General features: G+C 53.6%; 1 protein-coding gene across 1 annotated transcript in view; it reads left to right on the top strand.

The window, feature by feature from the left end:
• The window catches only part of LAMA2 (laminin subunit alpha 2), a 554587-nt gene that overhangs the window by 198088 nt on the left and 328720 nt on the right, over nt 1-27779 (top strand). Inside the window, exons 10-12 of the mRNA XM_064170111.1 lie at nt 620-780; nt 8634-8774; nt 10794-10967. Coding sequence (XP_064026181.1) covers nt 620-780; nt 8634-8774; nt 10794-10967 — 476 coding nt within the window. The remainder of the gene's footprint in view (nt 1-619; nt 781-8633; nt 8775-10793; nt 10968-27779) is intronic.

A 27779-nucleotide genomic window follows, 5' to 3' on the forward strand; every position in this document is an offset into this window, starting at 1 on the left:
AGGCTGGGAAAGGGAAACAGTGATGATGTCTGCTTCACTCATAGGCTTGCTGAGAGGTATAAGAACAAGAAGCCAAACATAGATAAGGCACTTCTTCTGCCTGGGAGCTCTGAGCTGCATTTCTTTCTCTCTCTAGCCTCTCTGCTGTCTCTCTGATTAATCCACTTTGCTTCCTAACCCCCTGGCCAAACCTCCATTCTTCCTTGGGGCTGGGGTAAGGTTGAGAGGGGTGGGAGAAGGTGGAAGGGCAGTTGGGAGCCCCTCCTGGGGACTTTGAGATAAGCTTCATTCAAATTTCCAGAGCTGGCTGAGTCTAGTCTGGGTGATTTCCAACACCCAAACCATCACAAGCCCCCTCACCCCAAGGGAGTTTCTCCCCATGTTGAGGTGGAACATCCTGGGTTCCAGCTTGCAGAGAGGTTGGAACTGGCTGAGCTTTGAGGTCCCTTCCAACCTAACCCATTCTATGACTGTGATAATCTGACCCACAGTTACAGCCTCATGTTACAGTTACACCTACCAAAGGAGTTGCTTCGAGCACCCAACCCTGCTAACAACAACAACAGTAGAAATGATGTTTAATCAAATGTGTCTCATCTTTTTCTCCCTTTACCCATAGATATGCTGCCTGGTTTCTGTCACTGCAAGCCTGGCTATGCAGGAGAGAGCTGCAACAGATGTGCCCTGGGCTACAAAGGATATCCTGAGTGCCAGCCCTGCAACTGCTCTCTGCAAGGCAGTCTGAACGCTGACCCTTGCATAGGTCCCTGCATCTGCAAGGTATGGATAGCAAATCCTTCTGAGCCACAGAGAGATACTGATGGTGTTGAAAGGTTATAGCTAATGGTTTCTATCTCACAGCAGCATTGCCCTGCCCTACCTGGGGGTCTTCAAGAAAAGCCTGGATGAGGCACTTAGTGCCATGGTCTAGTTGATTGGATAGGGCTGGGTGCTAGGTTGGACTGGATGAGCTTGGAGGTCTCTTCCAACCTGGTTGATTCTATGATTCTATGATTCTATGATTCTACCTAGCTGTGTTAGTACTTCAAGAAAGATGTTGAGGTGTTGGAACATGTCCAGAGAAGGGCAACAAAGCTGGTGAGGGGCCTGGAGCACAAATCCTATGAGGAGAGGTTGAGGGAGCTGGGCCTGTTTAGCCTGGAGAAGAGGAGGCTCAGAGGTGATCTTATTACTGTCTACAACTACCTGAAGGGACATTGTAGCCAGGTGGGGGGTGGCCTCTTCTCCCAGGCAACCAGCAATAGAACAAGGGGACACAGTCTCAAGTTGTGCCAGGGTAGGTCTAGGCTGGATGTTAGGAAGAAGTTCTTCACAGAGAGAGTGATTGGCATTGGAATGGGCTGCCCAGGGAGGTGCTGGAGGCACCGTCCCTGGGGGTCTTCAAGAAAAGCCTGGATGAGGCACTTAGTGCCATGGTCTGGTTGATTGGTTAGGGCTGGGTGCTAGGTTGGACTGGATGAGCTTGGAGGTCTCTTCCAACCTGGTTGATTCTATGATTCTATGATTCTATGAGGGTGGTGAGACACTGGAATGGGTTGCTCAGGAGGTGGTGGAAGCCTCATCCCTGGAGGTGTTTAAGGCCAGGCTGGATGGGGCTCTAAGCAACCTGATCTAGTGTGAGGTGTCCCTGCCCATGGCAGGAGGATTGGAACTAGGTGATCCTTGAGGTCCCTTCCAGCCCTGACAATTCTGTGATTGCATGATTCTGTGTTAGTTTACTTCTCATGGACCTCGGTCCTGTAAAGTCTGAGGTTGTCTTGGGTCACCTTAGTCAGTGCTCATTGTAATCAGCATAGAATCCTAGAATCAACTAGGCTGAAGAAGACCTCCAAGATCACTGAGTCCAACCTATTACCCAGCACCTTCCAATTAGCTAAACCAAAGAACCATAGATTCAGAATCAAGCAGGTTGGCTTCAAGCTCAGCCAGCCCAACCTAGCACCCAGCCCGAGCCAATCAACCAGACCATGGCCCTAAGTGCCCCAGCCAGGCTTGGCTTCAACAGGGACAGTGACTCCAGCACCTCCCTGGGCAGCCCATTCCAATGCCAATCACTCTCTCTGCCAACAACTTCCTAACAACATCCAGCCTGAACCTGCCCTGCCACAGCTTGAGGCTGTGTCCCCTTCTTCTGTTGCTGCTTGCCTGGCAGCAGAGCCCAACCCCACCTGGCTACAGCCTCCCTGCAGGCAGCTGCAGACAGCAATGAGCTCTGCCCTGAGCCTCCTCTGCTGCAGGCTGCACACCCCCAGCTCCCTCAGCCTCTCCTCATAGGGCTGTGCTCCAGGCCCCTCCCCAGCCTTGCTGCCCTTCTCTGGACACATTCTAGTGTGAGATGTCTGTGCCCATGGCAGGAGGGTCGGTACTGGCTGATCCTTGAGGTCACTTTCAGCCCTGACCACTCTGTGGTTGCATGATTCTCTGTTAGTTTACTTGTCATGGACCTTGGTCCTGTAGTCTGAGATTGTCTTGGGTCACCTCAGTGCTCGTTGGAATCAGCACAGGTGCCTGGTAAGAGCCTGCTGCCAGTCATGCAAGTCTGTAGATACCTCTAATGAAGGGAGGTGCTGCAGTCACCAACCCTGGATGTGTTTAAAGCTTGTTTGGATGTGGGGCTTGGGGATGTGGTTCAGAGTGCACCTTGTAGAGCAGGGATATGGATTGGACTTGATGACCCTGAGGGGCTATGCCAACCTGAATGTTTCTGTGATCCTGAGGATGGGAGAAGTTATTTTGGAAGCAGGTGAACCAGTTGTGTCTGCCTCACACCCTCAGCTCCTCAGAACCTCTGTCCTCAAAGAATGGAGAGCTCTAAAACTACACAGATTCACAGGTTGTCAGCTTGGAAGGGACCCTCAAAGGATTTCTGGTCCAACCCCTCCTGCAGTCATCAGGGACGCTACCAACTAGATCAGGCTGCCCAGGGCCACATCAAGTCTGATCCTGAATGTCTCCAGGGATGGTTATAGGTCCCTGGATGTTTATAGGATGTAGTGGACAACCCTCAGACAGCCTCTTCCAGTGTCTCTGCAGAACTTCCTCCTCATGTCCAACCTAAATCTCCTCGGCTCCAGTTTCAAACCATTGCCTCTCATCCTGTCCCTACAGGCCCTTCTGAACAGTCCTTCCCCAAACTCCTGGTAGGTCCTCTTCAGATAATGAAATTCAGCACTCTTCAGAAGCAAAAACTTACATGAGCTGATGAGGTATCAAAACAAAGAAAGAAGCTACCTTTTGGGAGTAGTCTTTAGGGGTATTATCGAAAGGAGGAGCCAGAAAACTACAGCCCTGTCAGCCTGACTTCAGTGCCAGGCAAGGGCAGGGAACAGGTCATCTTGAGTGCCATCACAAAGCACCTACAGCATGGCCAAGGGATCAGGCCCAGCCAGCATGGGTTTAGGAAGGGCAGGTCCTGTCTCACCAACCTGATCTCCTTTTATGCCTGGTGCATGTGGCGCAGGCTGTGGATGTAGTCTACCTGGACTTCAGCAAAGCCTTTGGCACTGTCTGCTACAACAAACTCCTGGCACAGCTGGCAGCTCATGGCTTGGACAGATTCACTCTGTGCTGGGTTAAGAACTGGCTGGATGGCAGAGCCCAGAGAGTGGTGGTGAATGGTGCCACATCCAGCTGGCAGCTGTCACTAGTGGTGTTCCCCAGGGATCAGTGCTGGGCACAGTCCTGTTCAATATCTTTATTGATAATCTGGAGCAGGGGATTGAGTCCAGCATCAGTAAGTTTGCAGATGGCACCAAGCTAGGAGCAGCTGTGGAGCTGTTGGAGGGGAGGAGAGCTCTGCAGAGGTACCTGGCCAGGCTGCATGGGTGGGAAGAGGCCAAGGGGCTGAGACTGAACAAGGCCAAGTGCAGGGTTCTGCACTTTGGCCACAACAACCCCAAGCAGCACTACAGGCTGAGATCAGAGTGGCTGACAGCAGCCAGGCAGAGAGGGACCTGAGGGTGCTGGTGGATAGTAGCTGGAGCTGAGGCAGCAGTGTGCCCAGGTGGGCAGCAGAGCCAATGGCATCCTGGGCTGGCTCAGGAGCAGTGTGGGCAGCAGGACAAGGGAGGTTCTTGTGCCCCTGTGCTCAGCACTGCTCAGGCCACCCCTGGAGTGCTGTGTCCAGTTCTGGGCCTCTCAATTGCAGAGAGATGTTGAGGTGCTGGAAGGTGTCCAGAGAAGGGCAGCAAGGCTGGGGAGGGGCCTGGAGCAGAGCCCTATGAGGAGAGGTTGAGGGAGCTGGGGGTGAGCAGCCTGCAGCAGAGGAGGCTCAGGGCAGAGCTCATTGCTGCCTGCAGCTGCCTGCAGGGAGGCTGTAGCCAGGTGAGGTTGGGCTCTGCTGCCAGGCAGCCAGCAACAGAAGAAGGGGACACAGCCTCAAGCTGTGCCAGGGCAGGTCTAGGCTGGATGTTGTTAGGAAGTTGTTGGCAGAGAGAGTGATTGGCATTGGAATGGGCTGCCCAGGGAGGTGGTGGAGCGGCTGTGGCTGGAGGTGTTGAAGCCAAGCCTGGCTGGGGCACTTAGTGCCATGGTCTGGTTGGTTGGGCAGGGCTGGGTGCTAGGTTGGGCTGGCTGAGCTTGGAGCTCTCTTCCAACCTGGTTGGTTCTATGATTCTATCCTCTTCTAAGCTCTGAACTGAGAGCTTGAGATGGTTGTTTAGAAATCTCCTACCATAGTTGACATCTGCCCTGTCTGCAGCATGCATTTCTAGGAAGCAAATGGAAGAGCTGTTTTCTCTCTGCCTCCTTGTACCCTCAGCAAATTCTCTCTCCATGCTGTAGGGAAATTCAAAGAATCCCTAAACACATGTGCATCCACTTCTGAAAATATACCTGCCACCAGAAATGCTTTGGAGAGCAGAGAATCATAAAATCATAGAATCAAGCAGGGTGGAAGAGAGCTCCAAGCTCAACCAGCCCAACCTAGCACCCAGCCCTGGCCAATCAACCAGACCATGACACTAAGTGCCTCATCCAGGCTATGCTTCAATGAAGCTCCAGCCTGGCCAGGTCCCTCTGCAGGGCTCTCCTACCCTCCAGATGATCCACAGCTGCTCCTAGCTTGGTGTCATCTACAAACTCACTGATGTTGGACTCAATCCCCTGCTCCAGATCATCAATAAAGATATTGAACAGAATGGCTCAGGCTGGAAGGGACCTCAGACATCATCTCTTCCAACCCCTCTGCCATGGACAGGGACATCACTCAACTACGTTTGGCTGCTCAAAGCCTCATCCAGCCTGGCCTTGAACACCTCCAGGGGGGAGGCAGCCACAGCCTCCCTGAGCAGCCTGTTCCAGAGGCTCATCACCCTCTTACTGAAGAACTTCTTCTTCAGCTCCAGCCTAACCCTGCTCTGCCTCAATCTGGTTGCCAGACACCCTCATGGTCGCCAGGTGATGGTGTTTAAGTCACATTTTAACTAGTTGGACCTGGACAGGCTGCAGAGCTGTGCCCAGGTCAACCTCATGACATTCAACAAGGCCAAGTGTAAAGTCCTGCACCTGGGTCAGCACAATGCTAAGCACAGCTCCAGGCTGGGTGGGGAATGGCTGAGAGCAGAGACCTGAACATCAGAAGTTCCATTTAAGCACGAGGAGGAACTTCTTTAATTCAAGGCTGACAGAGCCCTGGAACAGGCTGCCCAGAGTGCTGGTGGAGTCTCTATCTCTGGAGTCATTCAAAACCTGCCTGACTGTGTTCCTGTGGGACCTTCCCTGGGTGAACTAGGAACTGCTTTGCTTTAAGGGTGATGGTGCACTGGAACAGACAGCCCTGCAGTGCTGTCAAGTCCACACTATCTACATCTTCTCCTTGCTGTCCACCCTTTGTTTCCTTTCTGCTCCTCTAACCCCTTTTTAAGTGCTTGTGGGAGAAAAATGCTACCCTTTGCAGAGAGCTGAGGTGCAGGTACCTGCACATTTCTTTTCCCCACCAATCTTCACATTCAAATCAAAGCAGATTATGGTCAAAGGGACACTGAAATCATCAGATTAGTTCTGCTCCATAGGAAGAATAAAGTGGTAAGTCTGGGCAAGTTAATAGCAGCTCTTAGGAAAGATGCTTCCCTTCTTTTAATCACATCTTTCAGTTCCATCTGATGAGCTCTAAATTTACTAAAGATAGTTTTCTTGGGAAGGAAATTGACTGCTGAAAAGAAACAATTCTCTGTAAGCAGCAAAAGGCAGGCAAATGGGCATCAGAGTGTTAACTTTGCCACTTTGGGCACAGTAAGCTGGAGTGCAGGAGGGTGAGGGAGAAGCAGAAGTGTCTGCTGGGTCACTGAGGATCTCAGAGACCTTTCTGCAGGTCAAGGCTTCGTTTTTACATCATTTACAAGCAGACAGAACAGAGCATTCAGAAATAAATGAGACTGTAGAAATCATAGAATCATAGAATCAACCAGGTTGGAAGAGACCTCCAAGATCATCCAGTCTAACCTAGCACCCAGCCCTAGCCAGTCAACTAGACCATGGCACCAAGTGCTTCAGTGGCTGAAGGACAGGTTAGATCTGCTTCCCAGCTTCAGGTTTTATGTATCTGGTCAGCCTGTAGAAGAGAAGGCTTCAGTGAGACCTTAGAGCAGCCTTCAGGTGCCAGAAGGGGTCTACAGGAGAGCTGGAGAGGGACTTCTGAAGAGGGCTTGTAGTGACAGGACAAGGGGCAATGGCTTTGAGCTGGGAGAGGAGAGGTTGAGACTGGAGATCATCAATAAAGATGCTGAACAGGACTGTGCCCAGCACTGATCCCTGGGGCACACCACTGGTGCCAGCTGCCAGCTGGATGTGGCACCATTCACCACCACTCTCTGGGCCCAGCTCTGCAGCCAGTTCTTGACCCATGCCAGAGTGAATCTGTCCAAACCACGAGCTGCCAGCTGTGCCAGGACTTGTTGTAGCAGACAGTGCCACAGGCCTTGGACTATACTGAAGAGATCTTTCCCTGTTTGGTGTTGCTGAAGGGGAGGATGGCTACAGCAAAGCATGGAGGTAGAGCAAGAGATTTTGCTGCACAGGTTGTGGAGTGCAATTAGGGATGAGAACTTATTTACATTTCATCTTCTCCTTTACCTTCCTAACCCCTTCCTCACCTCAATATGCTTTGCCCTGATTTCCCCATCTGCTGGCTCTCAAATGGCTCTTGGTGAACTTACTTCAGAGCTGTGCCTGCACATTTCAAGCACTTTGGAGACTACACAGCATGGGCAGGCTTTGCTTGATGTGCTCATTCCCTGCTGCTGGGGAGCCAACAGCTTGGTCCTGTGTGTGCCACAGAGCACTGCTCTCCAGTCTCAGAGAGACTGCACAAAACACTTCTGAAAGGTGCAGGATTTTCTGGGCTATCTTGGGAATAAAATCTGGAGCTACTGAGCCAGCCCCACAGTGTGAGCCTCTTGCAACATGCTCCTTGTGGAACACTGAGCTTTGGCTTTGCCTGCAGCAGGGATTGGTTTACTGTGTAAGGCAGGCAAGGCTTGCTCTGAGAAATGTCATTGCTAAGTGCTAAGCTTAGACTTCCTCCTGCATGTTTAGTGCTTGCCTTTCTGCTGGGGGAGAGTTTGCAGACCTGGCTCCTGGCTGGCAAGCACAGATGGTTAGAATCATAGGATTGTTTGGGGTGGCAAAGCCCTCTAAGGTCATCCACTCCAACCACCAGCTCAGCACCACCATGGCCACTAAACATGTCCCAGAGTGCCATGGCCACAGGTTTTCTAAACACCTCCAGGGATGGGGACTTCACCAGCTTGCTAGGAAACCTGTTCCAGTATTTCACCACTCTCAGTGTGCAGAACTTCCTTCTGATTTCCATCCTCAGTCTACCCTGCTCCAGTGGCAACCTTTTCCCCTTGTTCTATCCCCACAGGCCCTTCTAAACAGTCCCCCCCAGCCTTCCTGTAGGTCCACTTCACATGCTGAAATGTAGCTTTAAGATCTCATCAGAACCTTCTCTTCTCCAGGCTGAACAGCCTCAACTCTCCCAGCCTGTCCCTATAGCAGAGGTTCTCCTGCCCTCCATTCATTTCATGTCCCTCCTCTGGACCCACTCCATCAGGTCCATGTCTTTCTTGTGTTGAGGGTCCCAGAGGGGGACTCAGCCTTGCAGATGAAGTGTCCCCAGAGCACAGCAGAGGGGCAGGATCCCCTCTCTCCATCTCTGCCTATGTTGCTTTGAATCATAGAATCAAGCAGGTTGGAAGAGCCCTCCAAGCTCATCCAGCCCAACCTAGCACCCAGGCTGCCTTTGGCCTTCTGTGCTGCCCATTGCTGGCTCCTGTCCAGCTTCTCCCTCACCAGCACCCCCAGGTCCTTCTCTGCAGGGCTGCTCTCAACCTCATTGTCCCCCAGCCTGGATTGGTACTGAGGATTGCCCCAGCCTGAGTGCTGGACCTTGCACTTTGCCTTACGGAACCTCCTGAGATCCTCCTCAGCTGCCTCTGCAGCCTGTCCGGGTCCATGTGCTGCTATTTCTGAGCTGCCATAGTAGCTTCTGCTGTGTAGAGCTATTCCCACATCAGCACAGCCTTGCCTACAGATGTCTCTGCAGTATGAGGCTGCTGCTCTGGGGCTGCAGCCTGTGCCAGCTGCCAGGACACTCTAACGTGCTCTTGCAGGAACACACCGAAGGGGAGAACTGCGATCGCTGCAAAGCAGGCTTCTTCAACCTGCAGCAGAGGAATCCCACAGGCTGTGAGGAGTGCTTCTGCTCTGGGAAAACAGACATCTGCACCCACTCTCACCTTACCTACAGTGAGGTAAGAAAAACCAGACTGGCTCAGTGCATGTTGTTTGCTTTGCCTTTCTCTCTGTTGTCACTGTCTGTTGTTACCCAAGGGCAGCTCATTCCAAAAGCATCCAAGTTCATAGGATCACAGGATCACAGATGTCAGGAGTTGGAAGGGACCCAAAGAGATCATCGAGTCCTACCCCCCCTGCCAGAGCAGGACCACACAATCTAACACAGATCACAGAGGAACACATCCACACAGGCCTGGAAAGGCTCCAGAGAAGGAGACTCCACAGCCTCTCTGGGCAGCCTGTGCCAGGGCTCTGGGACCCTTCCAGGCAAGAAGTTCCCCTTTGTGTTGAGCTGCAACCTCTTTTGCTGCAACTTACACCCATTGCTCCTTGTCCTATCCCAGGGAGCAGTGAGCAGAGCCTGTCCCCCCCACCTGGCAGCCCTCAGATACTTATAAACATTTATCAAATCCCCTCTCAGTCTTCTCTTCTCCAGACTAAGCAGCCCCAGGGCCCTCAGCCTCTCCTCATCAGCCATGCCCTCCACTCCCCTCATCATCCTCCTAGCCCTCTGCTGGACCCTCTCCAGCAGGTCTCTGTCCCTCTTCAACTGGGGAGCCCAAAACTGAACACAGTACACAAGATGAGGTCTCCCCAGGGCAGAGCAGAGGTGCAGGAGAACCTCCCTTGATCTGCTGGACACATCCTCCTAATGCACCCCAGGATCCCAATGGCCTTCTTGGCCAGCAGGGCACATTGCTGTGCCATGGGGAACTGTTAGCCACCAGCACTCCCAGGTCCCTCTCCTTGGGGCTGCTCTCCAGCAGTCACCTCCCAGCCTGCACTGCTGTAGTTTATTCTTCCTCCCCAGGTGCAGGACTCTGCACTTGTCCTTGTTGAACCTCATCTGGCTCCTCTGTGCCCAGCTCTGTCTGCCCAGGGCTCTCTGGATGGCAGCACAGCCTGCAGCTGTCTCAGCCAAGCCTCCCAGCTTGGTGTCAGCAGCAGACTTGCTGGGCAGACACTCTGTGCCCTCAGCAGTGTCACTGATGAAGGTGTTGAACAAGTTGTTCTGTGCCCCATGGATTTTTCATTTATCCTAAAGAAAGTGCTGAGAAGCTTTGTCATGGCTCAGGGCCAGCCACAGCCAAGCCCCATGAAGTCACTCACACAACTGCCCCCCCTCCACAAACACCTTCCTCCCATAGGATAGGAAGGAGAAATCAAGAGTAAAGCCCCATGGGTGAGACAAAGAGAGCTGGACTGAGTGATACAGAGAGCAAAGAGGCTGCAGGAGTGAGAATGATGCAAATGGAGCCATCTGTAAAGGCAGTGATAACCAACACTGTATCTCCGTGCCACAAACCTGCCCCAGCTGCCTGCAGCAGCACTGCGCAGTGGGCATGGCTTGTGTGCTGTGCAATGGCATCACAGAGTGCACCAATGTTGGTAAAGATGTGCAGCTGAATGCCAGGGGCTGGAGCCAGCTCTGCTGGGTGATGCCAGGGACAGCACAAGGGGCAGTGGTGGAAGCTGAGGCAGAGGAAGTTCCATGGAAACAGGAGGAGGATTTTTTCCCTGTGAAGGTGACAGAGCCTGGCACAGGCTGCCCAGGGGGGCTGTGGAGTCTCCCTTTCTGGAGACATTCCAGAGCTGCCTGGATGTGTTCTGTGTGATCTGCTCTAGGTGCTGCTGCTCTGGCAGGGCTTGGCCTGGCTGTGCTCAGGAGATCCCTTCCAGCCCCTGACACTCTGTGATTCTGTGATCTCAATTTTGGCATTCTGTGATTCAAATACTCTCAGTGACTTCAAACTACTCAGAAGTTAAAGCTTCCAGTCACATGCAGCAGAGACATTTTTGCTCTTATTACTTCCCTGAACTGTTTCCTTTGTTCCTAAACTGCTATTAATCACACAGACCTAATGAGCTTGGAAGTGGGAGAAGGGGAGGCTGTGACTGCTGCGGTGATTGATGCCCTGATTCTCATTGCAGTGTGTTTTGTTTGGCTTTTTATCCCCCCCCCCTTGTCACTACAGATAGCAGACATGAATGGCTGGCATCTGACTGATTTACCAGGTCTCATCAGAGTCTCCCCCAAGCAAAAGAGATTTGATGGGCACCAGCAGCTCAGCATCAGCAACGTGGCTGCGAGGAAAGTGCTGCCACAGATTTACTACTGGAGTGCACCAAGCTCTTATTTGGGCAACAAAGTAAGTGCAGATATGCTGCTCACAAGGCTTTGCAGGGGCATGGAGCTGAGGGAGGATGAAGTTGGGTAGCTCTTCAACTGCAAACAGAAAGGGACTGGGGATGTGCTTGTGTGGCAGAGAGGTGCTCTGCCTCCTATGCCGATTGTGGCGCGGGGGGGGAATGAATTGGTGTGAGAGGATAGTCTATAAAACTACATATTTATTAACTTCAACACTCTGCACTCTCACCACCCCCAACCGCGGAGTTTGAGTATTAATGTGGATCTACATGGTTGTGGAAGACATGCCAGGACTATATCAAACTGTGAAACAGCATCACAGTATCACAGTGTCACAGCATCACCAAGGTTGGAAGAGACCTCACAGATCATCAAGTCCAACCCTTTAGCACAGAGCTCAAGGCCAGACCATGGCACCAAGTGCCACGTCCAGTCCTGCCTTGAACAGCTCCAGGGACGGCGACTCCACCACCTCCCCGGGCAGCCCATTCCAGTGTCCAATGACTCTCTCAGGGAAGAACTTTCTCCTCACCTCCAGCCTAAATCTCCCCTGGCACAGCCTGAGGCTGTGTCCTCTTGTTCTGGTGCTGGCCACCTGAGAGAAGAGAGCAACCTCCTCCTGGCCACAACCTCCCCTCAGGTAGTTGCAGACAGCAATAAGGTCTGCCCTGAGCCTCCTCTTCTCCAGGCTAACCAATCCCAGCTCCCTCAGTAACTATTATAATAACTAGCACACAGTTCAAACAGTAAACAGAGAGAGGAGGTTCCCCGTGGCTTAGTGCCACTTGGGGTGAGCATGCTGCTTGCCCAGCAGGTGGGCTGAAGCTCTTTCTGCTCAGCAGAGGCAACAGAAATTACAGAGGCACTGAAGCATTTGCTTACAACTCCTATTAATTATCAATCATCCACTGGGGCTGTGTCACAGCCTATTACTAGTGTCCAAGCTTCAGGGGAGTCTTTGCCCGTGGACTTTGAGGCTGGAATCCTCCCAGCTTCAGGGGAAAGGAGAATCCTCCTGGCTCCAGGGGAAAGGAGAATCCTCCTGGCTTCAGGGGAAAGGAGAATCTTCCTGGCTCCAGGGGAAAGGAGAATCTCTGACCTTGTTCTCCTGGCAACAGATGCAGTCTCTGCCCTTGTCTCCTGGCTTCTCCTGGGCGCTCTGTGCAGGGGTTCTTAGGCAGGGCCTCAGGTGCAGGAGGAGTAGGATGTCACGCTGGCCAGCAGGCTGATTGTGTGCAGATGAGTGGGGTCTGCTCCGGGTAGCTCAGTGGCAGCGGCGCGCAACAGGCAGCAATAAGGCAGTGCTAAGGCAGCGATAAGGCAGCAGGCGTGCAGCAGGCAGTGCTAAGGCAGTGTTGAGGCAGTGCTAAGGCAGCAGGTGTGCAGCAGGCAGTGCTAAGGCAGTGTTGAGGCAGTGCTAAGGCAGCAGGTGTGCAGCAGGCAGTGCTTAGGCAGTGCTGAGGCAGCAGGCTTGCAGCAGACAGTGCTAAGGCAGTGCTGAGGCAGTGCTAAGGCAGCAGGCGTGCAGCAGGCAGTGATAAGGCAGTGCTGAGGCAATGCTAAGGCAGCGGGCATGCAGCAGGCAGTGCTCAGGCAGTGCTAAGGCAGTGGGCGTGCAGCAGACAGTGCTGAGGCAGTGCTGAGGCAGTGCTAAGGCAGCAGGCGTGCAGCAGGCAGTACTAAGGCCATGCTGAGGCAGCACTAAGGCAGCAGGCGTGCAGCAGGCAGTGCTAAGGCAGTGCTGAGGCAGTGCTGAGGCAGTGCTAAGGCAGCAGGCAGTGCTAAGGCAGTGCTGAGGCAGTGCTGAGGCAGCGCTAAGGCAGCAGGTGTGCAGCAGGCAGTGCTGAGGCAGTGCTAAGGCATCAGGCAGTGCAGTGCTAAGGCAGCAGGTGTGCAGCAGGCAGTGCTGAGGCAGCGCTAAGGCATCAGGCAGTGCAGTGCTAAGGCAGCAGGCAGTGCTAAGGCAGTGCTGAGGCAGTGCTAAGGCAGCAGGCGTGCAGCAGGCAGTGCTGAGGCAGTGCTAAGGCATCAGGCAGTGCAGTGCTAAGGCAGTGCTGAGGCAGCGCTAAGGCAGCAGGCGTGCAGCAGGCAGTGCTGAGGCAGTGCTAAGGCATCAGGCAGTGCAGTGCTAAGGCAGCAGGCGTGCAGCAGGCAGTGCTGAGGCAGCGCTAAGGCAGCAGGTGTGCAGCAGGGTGCACGGCTGCACGGGAGCATGAGCTCCGTAGACACCGGCAGGCTTCAGCCCCCACTTATCAAATGTGGACCAAGGTTAATGGCCCCTTGGCCACCAGAATGGCCAATCATGTTGGCAGGCAGCCAAACATACCATAATAGGCAAAAGCCACAAGCTTGGACCTCCCAAATATGGGGGTAGCATGGGCCTAGCACCTGGCAAACATGAGCTGGGCGTGGGGGGGCTTACACAGCCACATTACACAAGCAGGGGCCCTGGGCAGGCCAGACTTGATGGCCCCAGGCCTGTTGTGCCCCTTTGTGCTCGTTGTGTGTTTACCTCTGGTTATGGGCAGAAGAACATGTCCAGGCAGGGCAAGGCACGGGAGGCAGAAAGGTAAGTAGAGAAAGTTTGACTCTGAGCCCTCTGTGGACTTCTGCTATCAGATATTAGAGAAGCTTTTGCACAGATCACAGCACTGTGGATGAGTTAGCAGCTGTGTGGCTCAGTTTGTCCTGTTCCCTGCCCACCTTCACTCAGCTCTGCAAAGAATTCCCTGGTCTGCTTCTGAGAGAGGCAAGTTGTGTCTCAGGTGGTGTGGCAGAGTGGTACAGAACTTGAATGCTTGGTAAGATACTTGTGTGGGGGGAAGCTCTAAGCCCTGCCACTCAAAATGCTGCTGGGAGCTGTGTGCCAGTTCTGATGTTTATCCAAGCCTGCATGTGCCCCTGTGTGCCCACACCTGCATCTTCATCCCTGCAGGTTAATAGCAGGGCTTGTCTGTCTCAAGTCTTGGATGCCTGAGTGGCTGTCAGGGTTCTCACCAGTGGACTTCCTGCTATCTTCCATGATAGAAACATAGAATCAAGCAGGTTGGAAGAGACCTCCAAGCTCAGCCAGCCCAACCTAGCACCCAGCCCTGCCCAACCAACCAGACCATGGCACTAAGTGCCCCAGCCAGGCTTGGCTTCACCACCTCCAGCCACAGAGACTCCACCACCTCCCTGGGCAGCCCATTCCAATGCCAATCACTCTCTCTGCCAGGAGCTTCCTCCTTATATCAAGTCTATATCATCCAGTTCCACCTCCCCACCATAGGCAGGGACACCTCCCACTGGAACAGGTTGCTCAAGGCCTCATCCAACCTGGCCCTGAGCACCTCCAGGGAGGTTGTGGAGCACAGAAGCACCCAATGTGATCTTTGATCTTTGATCACATTGGGTGCTTCTGTGCTCCACAACCTCCCTGGGCAACCTGTGCCAGTGTCTCACCACTCTCAACCTGTGCCAGTGTCTCACCACCCTCACTGCAAACAACTTCTTCCTAACATCCACTTTTAATCTCCCTCTGCCACTTCAAACCCATTCCTCCTCCTCCTGCCATTCCCAGACCTTGTCAATAGTCCCTCCCCAACCCTCCTGGAGCCCCCTGCAGATCCTGCAAGGCCACTCCAAGGTCTCTTCCAAGCCTTCTCCTCTCCAGGCTGCACAGCCCCAACTCTCTCAGCCTGTCCACAGAGCAGAGCTGCTGCAGCCCTCTCAGCATCTTGGTGGCCTCCTCTGCACTGGCTCCAACACTTCCATGTCCTGCTTGTGTTGGGAGCTCCAGAACTGCCCCCAGGACTGCAGGTGGGGTGTGAGGAGAGCAGAGCCAAGGGGCAGAATCCCCTCCCTTGCCCTGCTGCCCACACTGCTCTTGCTGCAGCCCAGCACAGGGTTGCTGTCTGGGCTGCACTCACACTGCAGGCTCATTTTGAGCTTTGCATCTCCTCAGACCCCCAGGTCCTTTCCCTCCTTTCCCTCAGGGCTGCTCTCAAGCTGATCAGAAATGCTACCACAACCAGGCTGGAATACATTTCCCTCTGCACTCTTTCTGGGCCAGTCAACCACTTGTTTATTTATTTTCTTCCTGTTGGCTGAAAATCAACCTGACAGGAGGTAAGTGAGCACCTTGGAACTAAATAGCATCATTCCAAGGAACTGGGCACCCTGCTCATGCCTATAAATTGTTAAAGAGAGTCAAGCTCATTTAGCTGGGCAGGGGAGAGATCCTTCTACAATCTTTCACGTCTGATGAACTTACCCTTGAGGCATGAACCGATCCTTTTCCAGGCAGAATTCCATCCTGCTTCTCTTTAGTGAGGAAAATAATGGTAAGAATCTGTGCAATTATTTGGAGGTGGAAGAAGACAGGAGGGTTTTTTTTTTGCTCCCCCCAGTGCAGTTTGAAGGTCCTTTGTGGTTACTGTCAGAGAGCTCTGTATGAATGAAGCAATTTGCCTTAATAACCCAACCACATAAATTTTTGATGCTACAATAACACTGAGAGCACTTCACAAATCACCACCACTACATCTTAACTGTCATGTTGCAGCAGGTAAATTATAGTCATAATGACATGCTTAGGCCATATGATTTATGCTATGGGAAGGGAAATGGAAATAGAGCAGCGAGGGGGAGTTATTTGTAAGCTCAGTAAAAGATCTCTCTAAATAGCTGAAAGTGAATGAACCCAAATAACTGAAACTGGATAAAAACATCCTTTCCTGAGAGTGATTGCTGGCTGTGTTACAGTGCAGTAATTGGTGTCTCAGAGCAGGCAAGCTTCTGGAAGGATTCGTATCTTAGGAAATCAAGAGAACAATATCTGGAGATGTACACTTCAATTGTCGTTGATAAACACTGTGGCACAGAAAGCTGCCTTTTGCTGCTAAAAAACAGTGCTCTGCAGTGCTGCCCCCCCGAAGAAAACGGAGCAACACAGGGGAGTAACCAGCCTGCAGCTCCTGATTGTCCACTGGAGCTCCAAAACCTTATTTACAGGAAATCTTGCCGTGTCTTACGAGGAGAGCCTGAGGGAGCTGGGGGTTGGAGCCTGGAGAGGATCAGGCTGAGGGAGCTGGGGGTTGGAGCCTGGAGAGGAGCAGGCTGAGGGAGCTGGGGGTTGGAGCTTGGAGAGGAGCAGGCTGAGGGAGCTGGGAGTTGGAGCCTGGAGAGGAACAAGCTGAGGGAGCTGGGGGTTGGAGCCTGGAGAGGAGCAGGCTGAGGGAGCTGGGGGTTGGAGCCTGGAGAGGAGCAGGCTGAGGGAGCTGGGGGTTCGAGCCTGGAGAGGAGCAGGCTGAGGGAGCTGGGGGTTGGAGCCTGGAGAGGAGCAGGCTGAGGGAGCTGGGGGTTGGAGCTTGGAGAGGAGCAGGCTGAGGGAGCTGGGGGTTGGAGCCCGGAGAGGAGCAGGCTGAGGGAGCTGGGGGTTGGAGCCTGGAGAGGAGCAGGCTGAGGGAGCTGGGGGTTGGAGCCCGGAGAGGAGCAGGCTGAGGGAGCTGGGAGTTGGAGCCTGGAGAGGAGCAGGCTGAGGGAGCTGGGGGTTGGAGCCTGGAGAGGAGCAGGCTGAGGGAGCTGGGGGTTGGAGCCTGGAGAGGAGCAGGCTGAGGGAGCTGGGGGTTGGAGCGTGGAGAGGAGCAGGCTGAGGGAGCTGGGAGTTGGAGCCTGGAGAGGAACAAGCTGAGGGAGCTGGGGGTTGGAGCCTGGAGAGGAGAGCCTGAGGGAGCTGGGAGTTGGAGCCTGGAGAGGAGCAGGCTGAGGGAGCTGGGGGTTGGAGCCTGGAGAGGAGCAGCCTGAGGGAGCTGGGGGTTGGAGCCTGGAGAGGAGCAGGCTGAGGAAGCTGGGGGTTGGAGCCTGGAGAGGAGCAGGCTGAGGAAGCTGGGGGTTGGAGCCTGGAGAGGAACAAGCTGAGGGAGCTGGGGGTTCGAGCCTGGAGAGGAACAAGCTGAGGGAGCTGGGGGTTGGAGCCTGGAGAGGAGCAGGCTGAGGGAGCTGGGGGTTGGAGTCTGGAGAGGAGCAGGCTGAGGGAGCTGGGGGTTCGAGCCTGGAGAGGAGCAGGCTGAGGGAGCTGGGGGTTGGAGCCTGGAGAGGAGCAGGCTGAGGGAGCTGGGGGTTGGAGCTTGGAGAGGAGCAGGCTGAGGGAGCTGGGAGTTGGAGCCTGGAGAGGAACAAGCTGAGGGAGCTGGGGGTTGGAGCCTGGAGAGGAGAGCCTGAGGGAGCTGGGAGTTGGAGCCTGGAGAGGAGCAGGCTGAGGGAGCTGGGGGTTGGAGCCTGGAGAGGAGCAGCCTGAGGGAGCTGGGGGTTGGAGCCTGGAGAGGAGCAGGCTGAGGAAGCTGGGGGTTGGAGCCTGGAGAGGAGCAGGCTGAGGGAGCTGGGGGTTGGAGCCTGGAGAGGAGAAGGCTGAGGGAGCTGGGGGTTGGAGCCTGGAGAGGAACAGGCTGAGGGAGCTGGGGGTTGGAGCCTGGAGAGGAGGAGACTGAGAGATATCCTAAGTCATGCTTATAAAGATGTGCAGGTGAGTGCCAGAGGCTGGAGCCAGCTCTGCTGGGTGATGCCAGGGACAGCACAAGGGGCAATGGTGGAAGCTGAGGCAGAGCAAGTTCCATGGAAACAGGAGGAGGAATTTTTCCCTGTGAGGGTGCCAGAGCCTGGCACAGGCTGCCCAGGGGGGCTGTGGAGTCTCCCTCTCTGGAGACATTCCAGAGCTGCCTGGATGTGTTCCTGTGTGACCTGCTCTGGGTGCTGCTGCTCTGGCAGGGGTTGGCCTGGCTGAGCTTTGGAGATCCCTTCCAGCCCCTGACATTCTGTGTTTCCATTGATAGAACAGGACAAATTTTCAGCAGATAGAGGCTCTAACACACCAGAAGACCTCATGATTGCTGCAGTCCTCAGTTCAGTAGGCTGTGATAAGGTAGGCAGGCAAGAAGATAAACTCTTTTTATGTCACCTACTAAAACCTTAATGGTAGCCATTTAAAGATCTATTCTCATCCATTTAGACAAGCTGCTTTCCCCCATTTAAGAGTCTGTCCTCCCCAATTACCCACTGGATACTTTATTTCTAGAAATGCAGCTCCTCCAGGTAACTCCCCCAAGTTGCCAGGGCTCAGGTTTCCAGCTCAAACCTCTACTACCATCCTCAGATAGGTGAGATGCTTTGCTTTGAAACGATTCATCTGCAGGAGCACAGCCAAGTTTGTGCTTTGCTAGCAGCAGGCACATTTGTTTAATGGAAAGAATATGGCTGTCCTGCTGGAAAGCAAGTCCTGAGAGAAAGACCTTGGATGTTCTAGCAGAGAGGAAATGCCCCATGGGCCAGCAATGTGCTCTTGTGGCCAAGAGAGCCAATGGCAGCCTGGGAGGCATCAGGAAAAGTGTGGCCAGCAGGGCTAGGGAGGTTCTGCCCCTCTACTCTGCCCTGCTGAGACCACAGCTGCAATAATGTGTCCAGTGTTGGGCTCCCCAGCTCAGGAGAGACAGGGACCTGCTGGAGAGAGGCCAGCAGAGAACCACCAGGGTGAGTGGGGGACTTGAGCATCTCTGCTGTGAAGAAAGCAAGGGAGCCCTGGGGCTGTTTAGTCTGGAGAAGAGAAGGCTGGGAGGGGATCTGATCAGTGTCTACAAATATCTAAGGGGTGGGTGTCAAGAGGAAGGTGCCAGGCTCTCTTCAGTGGCACCCAGAAATAGGCCAAAGAATAGCATCACAGAATCATACAATCACAGAATGGTTTAGGTTGGGAGGGACCTCCAAAGCTCAGCCAGTTCCAACCCCCTGCCATAGGCAGGGACACCTCTCACTAGCACAGGTTGCTCAAGGACTCATCCAACTTGGTGCTGAACACCTCCAGGGAGGTTGTGGAGCACAACAATGTGCCTTTGATCACATTCTGTGCTTCTGTGCTCCACAACCTCCCTGGGCAACCTGTGCCAGTGTCTCACCACCCTCACTGTAAAGAACCCTTTGCCAACATCTAGTTTGAATCTCCTCTCTACCAGTTTAAACTCATTATGAAGTTCCACCTCATGAGAAACTTCTTTACAGTGAAAGTGCTGGAGCTCTGGAGCAGGCTGCCCAGACAGGCTGTGGAGTTTCCTCTGGAGACTTTCAAAGCCAACCTGGATCTGTTCCTGTGTGACTTGCCCCCTGCTTTGGCAGAGGAGTTGGACCTCATGATCTCTGGCCATCCCTTTCAACCCCTAACGTTCTGTGATCACTGAGCAACCTGTTGCAGTGGGAGGTGTCTCTGCCTATGGCAGGGGGTGGAACTAGATGACCTTTAAAGTCTCTTCCAGCCCAACTCATTCTATGATCATGTCTGTCAGCTCCATAGACTTAGGCAGCCATGTGGCAGAATCACAGAATCAGCCAGGTTGGAAGAGAGCTCCAAGCTCAGCCAGCCCAACCTAGCACCCAGCCCTGGCCAACCAACCAGACCATGGCACTAAGTGCCCCAGCCAGGCTTGGCTTCAACATCTCCAGCCACAGCCACTCCACCACCTCCCTGGGCAGCCCATTCCAGTGCCAATCACTCTCTCTGCCAGGAACTTCCTCCTAACATCCAGCCTCAACCTGCCCTGGCACAGCTTGAGGCCTTGTCCCCTTGTTCTGTTGCTGTTTGCCTGGCAGCAGAGCCCAACCCCACCTGGCTACAGCCTCCCTGCAGGCAGCTGCAGACAGCAATGAGCTCTGCCCTGAGCCTCCTCTTCTGCAGGCTGCACACCCCCAGCTCCCTCAGCCTCTCCTCACAGGGCTGTGCTCCAGGCCTCTTGCTCTGACCTCTGGCTAAAACCAAGACAACAGCTGCAGGTTTTGTGTGCATCCTGTGCACTCAGAGCAGGAAGGAGACTCGTTTGACTTGAGGCTCCCACTTCAGCTCTTTGGCCTGTTCTACAATTAGCTCTGTAGCCTACTTGCTGACTGGCAGAAGTCAGAGTCTCTTTGCAGTCCAGAAAGGAAGACCCTGCAATAAGCCTGTAGTCAGTACCTACCAACCTTCCAAATCCATCAGCCCTTTGGAAAGGACTCCACTGTGGGAAGCCAGAGGTGGAGCTGGAGTGAGTGAGCAGTTTGCTTTGTGACAAGCTGACAAATGTCATAGAATCATAGAATCACAGAATCAACCAGGTTGGAAGAGACCTCCCAAGATCATCCAGTCCAACCTATCACCCAGCCCTAGCCAGTCAACCAGACCATGGCACTAAGTGCCTCATCCATTCTTTTCTTGAAGACCTCCAGGGACGGTGCCTCCACCACCTCCCTGGGCAGCCCATTCCAATGCCAATCACTCTCTCTGACAACAACTTCCTCCTAATATCCAGCCTATACCTACCCTGGCACAGCTTGAGACTGTGTCCCCTTGTTCTATTGCTGGTTACCTGGGAGAAGAGGCCACCCCCACCTGGCTACAATGTCAACTGCATCTGGGTTTGTACAGGTCCAGCAGAGTGTAGCCTCCTTCCAGGCACCCAGCAACAGAACAAGGGGACACAGCCTCAAGCTGTGCCAGGGCAGGTTCAGGCTGGATGTTAGGAGGAAGTTATTGGCAGAGAGAGTGATTGGCATTGGAATGGGCTGCCCAGGGAGGTGGTGGAGTCTCTGTGGCTGAAGGTGTTGAAGCCAAGCCTGGCTGGGGCACTTAGTGCCATGGTCTGGTTGATTGGCCAGGGCTGGGTGCTAGGTTGGGCTGGCTGAGCTTGGAGCTCTCTTCCAACCTGCTTGATTCTATGACTATCTATTGCAAACTGCTCACAATACCTCAGAGGATTCAATATTGAATTATAAAATAACCATGAGCAAGGTCCTGGTGGCTTTTATGTTTATTTCCTTCCATTTGTTTTCATTTCTTAGGCAATTCTGATGCAAAAGGCAGAATAATGCAAAGCAAATTGCAGTCTACAGCTCCCAGAGGGATGGGAGGGAGTTGGAACCCAAACCATAAAGAAGCATAAATAATACAATAATCAGCTGGAACAGAACTGCCAGGATCAATCCTCCTAAATTATGAATGCCTCTAAACCCAGAGAGCTTCATCTGCTATTGTCATGGTTTCAGATCTCAGGGCTGTTCTTCCTCAGAGGACATGATAGAATTAGACAGATCCACAACTCTTTCTCTTGCTTGCCTCAGAGAGGAGAATAATGGAAGGCAACACCTTGTGGGGCCAAGGGGTGAGATGCAAATTAGAGCATAGAAGCAGAGAATGCTTCAGGCTGGAAAACTCCAGCCCCCACCTCCAGCTTCCCACTGTGGAGTCCTTCTAAAGAGCTGTTAGATTCTGATGGTTTGCAGGTGTTGACTACAGGTTTATTGTAGGGTCTTCATTTCTGGACTCAAAGAGACACTGACTTCTCTCAGTTAGCAAAGCTCATCCAGGGAGGGAGCAGCCACATCCTCCCTGGGCATCCTGTGGCAGGGACCCCTCCCACTAGAACAGGTCGCTCAAAGCCTCATCCAACCTGGTCCTGAACACCTCCAGGGGGGTTGTGGAGCACAGAAGCATCCAATGTGATCTTTGATCACATTGGGTGCTTCTGTGCTCCACAACCTCCCTGGGCAACCTGTGGCAGAGACACCTCCCACTAGAACAGGTCACTCAAAGCCTCATCCAAACTGGTCCTCAACACCTCCAGGGAGGTTGTGGAGCACAATCTCCCTGGGCAACCTGTGCCAATGTCTAATCACCCTCACTGCAAAGAACTTCTTCCTAGCATGCAGTTTATATCTCCCCTGATGGCAGGCAAAAGCAGCTTCCACCACTCATCTCTGCTCTCCTGAGGCCATACCTGGTCCTGGGTGCAGTTCTGGAGCCCCCAACACAAGCAGGACAGGGAAGTGTTGGAGCCAGTCCAGAGGAGGCCACCAAGATGCTGAGAGGGCTGCAGCAGCTCTGCTCTGAGCACAGGCTGAGAGAGTTGGGGCTGTGCAGCCTGGAGAGGAGAAGGCTTGGAGGAGACCTTGGAGTGGCCTTGCAGGATCTGCAGGGGGCTGCAGGAGGGCTGGGGAGGGACTATTGACAAGGTCTGGGAATGGCAGGAGAAGAAGGAATGGGTTTGAAGTGGCAGAAGAGAGATGGAAACTGGATGTTAAGAAGAAGCTGTTTGCAGTGAGGGTGGTGAGAGACTGGCACAGGTTGGGGGTGGTGAGACACTGGCACAGGTTGCCCAGGGAGGTTGTGGAGCACAGAAGCACCCAATGTGATCTTTGATCACATTGGGTGCTTCTGTGCTCCACAACCTCCCTGGAGGTGTTCAAGGCCAGGTTGGATGAGGTGAGAGGTGTCTCTGCCCATGGCAGGAGGGTTGCAATTAGATGATCTTTAAGGTTCCTTCCAACCCAACCATTCCATGACTTAGTAAGACACTGACAGTGCTTAAGTATCTGCTGCCTGCAGGAGGCAATTTCCTGCTGTGAAGGTTAAGTTCACTGCTTGGGGATGAATTTTCTCTTTACACCTTCACAGCCATGATTTTGAGCCTCAGATTTGAAGGTGGAGCAAACATTGCCCTGCTTGTGGAATTGAGGCTGGAGAAAGGGAGGTGACCACAGAACTGTAGAATGTTTGAGGTTGGAAAAGGACCTTTAAGATCATCAAGTCCAGCTGTTAAGGCAGCACTGCCAAGTCCACCACTAAACCACATCCCTGGGCAACATGTCTGCACATCCTTTAAGTATCTCCAAGGATAGTGACTCAACCACTTGCTTCACAGCCTGCTCCACTGCTTGCCAACCCTGTTGGTGAAGTAAGCTTCCCTGATGTCCCATCTAAATCTCCACTGCTGCAAACTGAGACCATTTTCATTTGTCCTAGAATGAAACCCCCACCTCACTGCAACCTTCTCCCAGGAAGCTATAGAGAGTGAGAAGGTGTCTCCTCAGCCTTCTCTTCTCCACACTGCACAACCCCAGCTGCCTCAGCTGCTCCTCCCCAGCCCTGTTCTCCAGACCCTTCCCCAGCTTTATTGCCCTTCTCTGGACCTGTTCCAGCCCCTCAATGTCCTTCTTGGAGTGAGGGGCCCAGGACTCAAGGTGTTGCCAAGTGCAGAGGCACAATCTCTTCCCCACTCCTGCTGGCCACACTGTTGCTGAACCAGGGCAGGGTGCTAAAGGACTTCTTGGCCACCCAAGCACACCCTCACTCATCTTGTAGATGATCTTGTAGATCAAGCAGGTTGGAAGAGAGCTCCAGGCTCAGCCAGCCCAACCTACCACCCAGCTCTGGCCAACCAACCAGATCATGGCACTAAGTGCCCCAGCCAGGATTGGCTTCACCACCTCCAGGCACAGCCACTCCACCACCTCCCTGGGCAGCCCATTCCAGTGCCAATCACTCTCTCTGCCAACAACTTCCTCCTAACATCCAGCCTCAACCTGCCCTGGCACAGCTTGAGGCTGTGTCCCCTTCTTCTGGTGCTGCTTGTCTGTCCCCAGCTCCCTCAGCCTCCCCTCACAGGGTTTGTGTTCCAGGCCTCTCACCAGCTTCATCACCCTTCTCTGGCCACATCTCCATCTTCAGCTGCTGTCAACCAGCACCTTGGGTCCTTTCCTGCTGGGCAGTTTCCAACCTCCCTGCCCCAAGCCTGGAGCATTTGTGGGGTTGTTGAGTCCTGAGTGCTGTGCCTGGCACTTGGCCTTATTAAAGCTCATACAACCAATCTTTACCTATCGACCCAGCCTGGCCAGATCCCTCTGTAGAAGCTTCCTACCCTCAGGAAGTAATTTCCAAGTATAAGGCATGACAGAGCAAAGCCAGTTTTTGACAGGCATTTATTGATTGTTAATCTCTTGTAAGTTGGAGTGGGCTGAAGGAGTTAAGATCTCTCCACATCACCCATGTCTGTAAAAGGAACTAACAGGCAGCAGCAGCATCACAGAGAGCCTGCAGGAAACCTCCACTCCTTGCCATAGCCCTGAAGTTCATGGAGTCATAGAATCATAGAGTCAGTCAGGGTTGGAAGGGACCACAAGGAGCAGCCAGTTCCAACCCCCTGCCATGCCCAGGGACACCCTACCCTAGAGCAGGCTGCACACAGCCTCACACAGCCTGGCCTCAAACACCTCCAGCCATGGGGCCTCAACCACCTCCCTGGGCAACCCATTCCAGCCTCTCACCACTCTCCTGCTCAACAACTTCCTCCTCACCTCCAGCCTGACTCTCCCCACCTCCAGCTTTGCTCCATTCCCCCCAGTCCTGTCACTCCCTCACAGCCTATAAAGTCCCTTCCCAGCTGTTTTGTAGCCCCCTTCAGATCCTGGCAAGCCACAAGAAGGTCCCCTGGGAGCCTCTGCTCCAGCCTGCACAGCCCCAACTCTTTCAGTCTGTGCTCACAGCAGAGCTGCTGCAGCCTCTGAGCATCCTCCTGGCCCTGCTCTGGACACTCTCCAGCATCTCCACATCCCTCTTGTCCCAGAGGCTCCAGAACTGGATGCAGGACTCCAGGTGAGGTCTCAGCAGAGCACAGCAGAGGGGCAGAATCCCCTCCCTGGCCCTACTGGCCACACTTCTGCTGCTGCAGCCCAGGCTCTGGTTGCTTTCTGGGCTGCAAGTGCACACTGCTGGCTCCTGCTGAGCTTCTCCTCCAGCAGGCATCCACAGGCACTGCATGTCCTCTAATTTTGTAGTGTCAGCAGCAAATGTGTGGCTGAAATGTAAAATGAGTTGTTTAAACCTGAAGAAAATGTCTTTTGTAAATCTGCTTTGGGGTCTTTTGTCTTCTGGTTCAGTTTATTGAGCTATTTTCAGGTTTTTGTTTTGTTTAACAAAGAAACCTTCCTTAAGCCATTATAAATAGAATCATAGAATGGGTTAGGTTGGAAGGGACCTCAAAGCTCAGCCAGTTCCAACCCCCCTGCCATAGGCAGAGACATCTCACATTAGAACAGGTCAACCAAGGCCTCATCCAACCTGGTCCTCAGCACCCCCAGAGAGGTTGTGGAGCACAGAAGCACCCAATGTGATCTTTGATCACATTGGGTGCTTCTGTGCTCCACAACCTCCCTGGACAACCTGTACCAGTGTCTCACCACCCTCACTGCAAACAACTTCCTCCTAATATCCACTTTCAGTCTCCCCTCTGCCACTTCAAACCCATTCCTCCTCCTCCTGGCATTCCCAGACCTTGTCACTAGTCCCTCCCCAGTCCTCCTGCAGCCCCCTGCAGATCCTGCAAGGCCACTCCAAGGTCTCCTCCAAGCCTTCTCCTCTCCAGGCTGCACAGCCCCAACTCTCTCAGCCTGTGCTCAGAGCAGAGCTGCTGCAACCCTCTCAGCATCCTGGTGGCCTCCTCTGTAATGCAGTGTAATTGTACCTGAAACCACAGTCTGAACTGGCTTGAAATCAAGTCAGTGAAGGAAGAGGCTCAGTTAGCAGCATGAAGATGCCTTCAGCTCACACCAAATGTGCTTTTTATTTTATTAGCACTTCACTGCAGCTTCTGGAAATTGAGGTAAGAGGCAAATTCAGATTGGGAAAAAATGAGATAAACATAGCAGGGATACAAGTGAAGAGCAAAGCATTTGGAAGGTCTGAGCCACAGCTGACTGATGCTGCCTTTGAGCTTATTTCATTTGCATCACTTGATTTGGTTTAGCCTCTTTGTCTTTGCTGAGCTGCTCTGTCAGTGTGGCACCACGAAACCAGACAGGAGCAGGTCTCTGCCTTCTGGCACAGTTCATAGAATCATAGAATCAGTCAGGTTGGAAGAGAGCTCCAAGCTCAGCCAGCCCAACCTAGCACCCAGCCCTGGCCAAGCAACCAGACCATGGCACTTAGTGCCCCAGCCAGGCTTGGCTTCAACACCTCCAGCCATGGCCACTCCACCACCTCCCTGGGCAGCCCATTCCAATGCCAATCACTCTCTCTGCCAACAACTTCCTCCTAACATCCAGCCTAGACTTCCCCTTGGCACAGCTTGAGGCTGTGCCCCCTCTTTCTGTTGTTGGGTGCCTGGCAGCAGAGCCCAACCCCACCTGGCTACAGCCTCCCTGCAGGCAGCTGCAGACAGCAATGAGATGTAGACTAGATGTTAGGAAGAAGTTGTTTCCCATGAGGGTGGTGAGTCACTGGCACAGGCTGCCCAGGGAGATTGTGGCTGTCCCCTGCCTGGAGGTGTTCTCCAGATATCTGGCATGTTGAAGGCATCATCATGTGTTGGAACCTCAGCCTGAGCTGGGATGAATCATTAAAGAAGTGATTTGGTGGGTGGCTGAGCCCTACCTGTACAGCTCTGCTCATCTGCTGGAGGCACATCCTGAGCTGCCTGAACACAGCCAGTTGGGCTGACTGCTCAATGAGTTGTGACCTATCAATGGGAAGAGCTTATTAGGATGCTAAATGAACCCATCTCTCAAGCTGAAGCCTGAGCACACAGTTCAGCAGCTTCCCTGAATCATAAGGCACTTGCCTATCAACTCCAGATTGACAGGAGAGACAGCAGAGGCTCTGCATGAGTAGGCAGATGATGGCTTTACCCAGATGGATGTACCTGCAGCTATGTTGGGGGAGGTTGGTTAGTGGATTTGGGTGTTTGTTTCATTTTTGATGGGCCTGCCTTGAACCACAGGAGAGTGGAATGGGTTGCCCAGAGAGGTGGTTGAGGCCCCGTCCCTGGAGGTGTTTAAGGCCAGGCTGGATGAGGCTCTGCACAGCCTGCTCTAGGGTAGGGTGTCCCTGGGGAGCTGGAACTGGATGGTCTTTGTGGTCCCTTCCAACCCTGAGTGATTCTCTGATTCCATATTTTGCTGGCAGCAGCTGTTGTTTCTCACAGCATGGCAGCACCACTCCTGTCTGCTGAGCTGCCTGGGTGAGTTTCTGGTTGGTACCTGGCACAACTTGCCAGCCCCACAGCAGGCACTCAGTGTGCAGCAGGGAAACCTTAGAGCAGCAGTTCAGAAGGAGACCCACAGGAAGGCTGGGGAGGGACTGCAGCCAGGAGGAAAGGGACCTGAGGGTACTGATAGATAGTAGGCTGAAGATGAGGCAGCAGTGTGCCCAGGTGGGCAGCAGAGCCAATGGCATCCTGGGCTGCATCAGGAACAGTGTGGCCAGTAGGACAAGGGAGGTTCTTCTGCCCCTGTGCTCAGCACTGCTCAGGCCACACCTTGAGTGCTGTGTCCAGTTCTGGGCCCCTCAATTCAAGAGAGATGTTGAGGTGCTGGAAGGTGTCCAGAGAAGGGCAGCAAGGCTGGGGAGGGGCCTGGAGCACAGCCCTGTGAGGAGAGGCTGAGGGAGCTGGGGGGGTGCAGCCTGCAGCAGAGGAGGCTCAGGGCAGAGCTCATTGCTGTCTGCAGCTGCCTGCAGGGAGGCTGGAGCCAGGTGGGGTTGGGCTCTGCTGCCAGGCAAGCAGCAACAGAAGAAGGGGCCAGAGCCTCAAGCTGTGCCAGGGGAGGTTCAGGCTGGCTGTTAGGAGGAAGTTTTTCACAGAGAGAGTGATTGGCATTGGAATGGGCTGCCCAGGGAGGTGGTGGAGGCACCGTCCCTGGGGGTCTTCAAGCAAAGCCTGAATGAGGCACTTAGTGCCATGGTCTGGTTGACTGGGTAGGGCTGGGTGCTAGGTTGGACTGCATGATGTTGGCTAGGGCTGGGTGCTAGGTTGGACTGGCTGAGCTTGGAGCTCTCTTCCAACCTGGTTGATTCTATGATTCTGTGATTCTATGCTCAGAAGGGCAGTGGTAGGGCAAGGGCAGTGCTTTGGAGCTGGAGCAGAGGAGGTTTAGATTGGACATGAGGAGGGAATTCTTTACAATAAAGATGGGGAGATACTGGAACAGGTTCCCAGGAACGTGGTTGAGGTCCCATCCATTGAGACACTCAAGACTTGGTGTGGCC

Source organism: Pogoniulus pusillus, chromosome 33, assembly GCF_015220805.1.
Source record: "Pogoniulus pusillus isolate bPogPus1 chromosome 33, bPogPus1.pri, whole genome shotgun sequence".
In the NCBI taxonomy this organism is placed as follows: Eukaryota; Metazoa; Chordata; class Aves; order Piciformes; family Lybiidae; genus Pogoniulus; species Pogoniulus pusillus.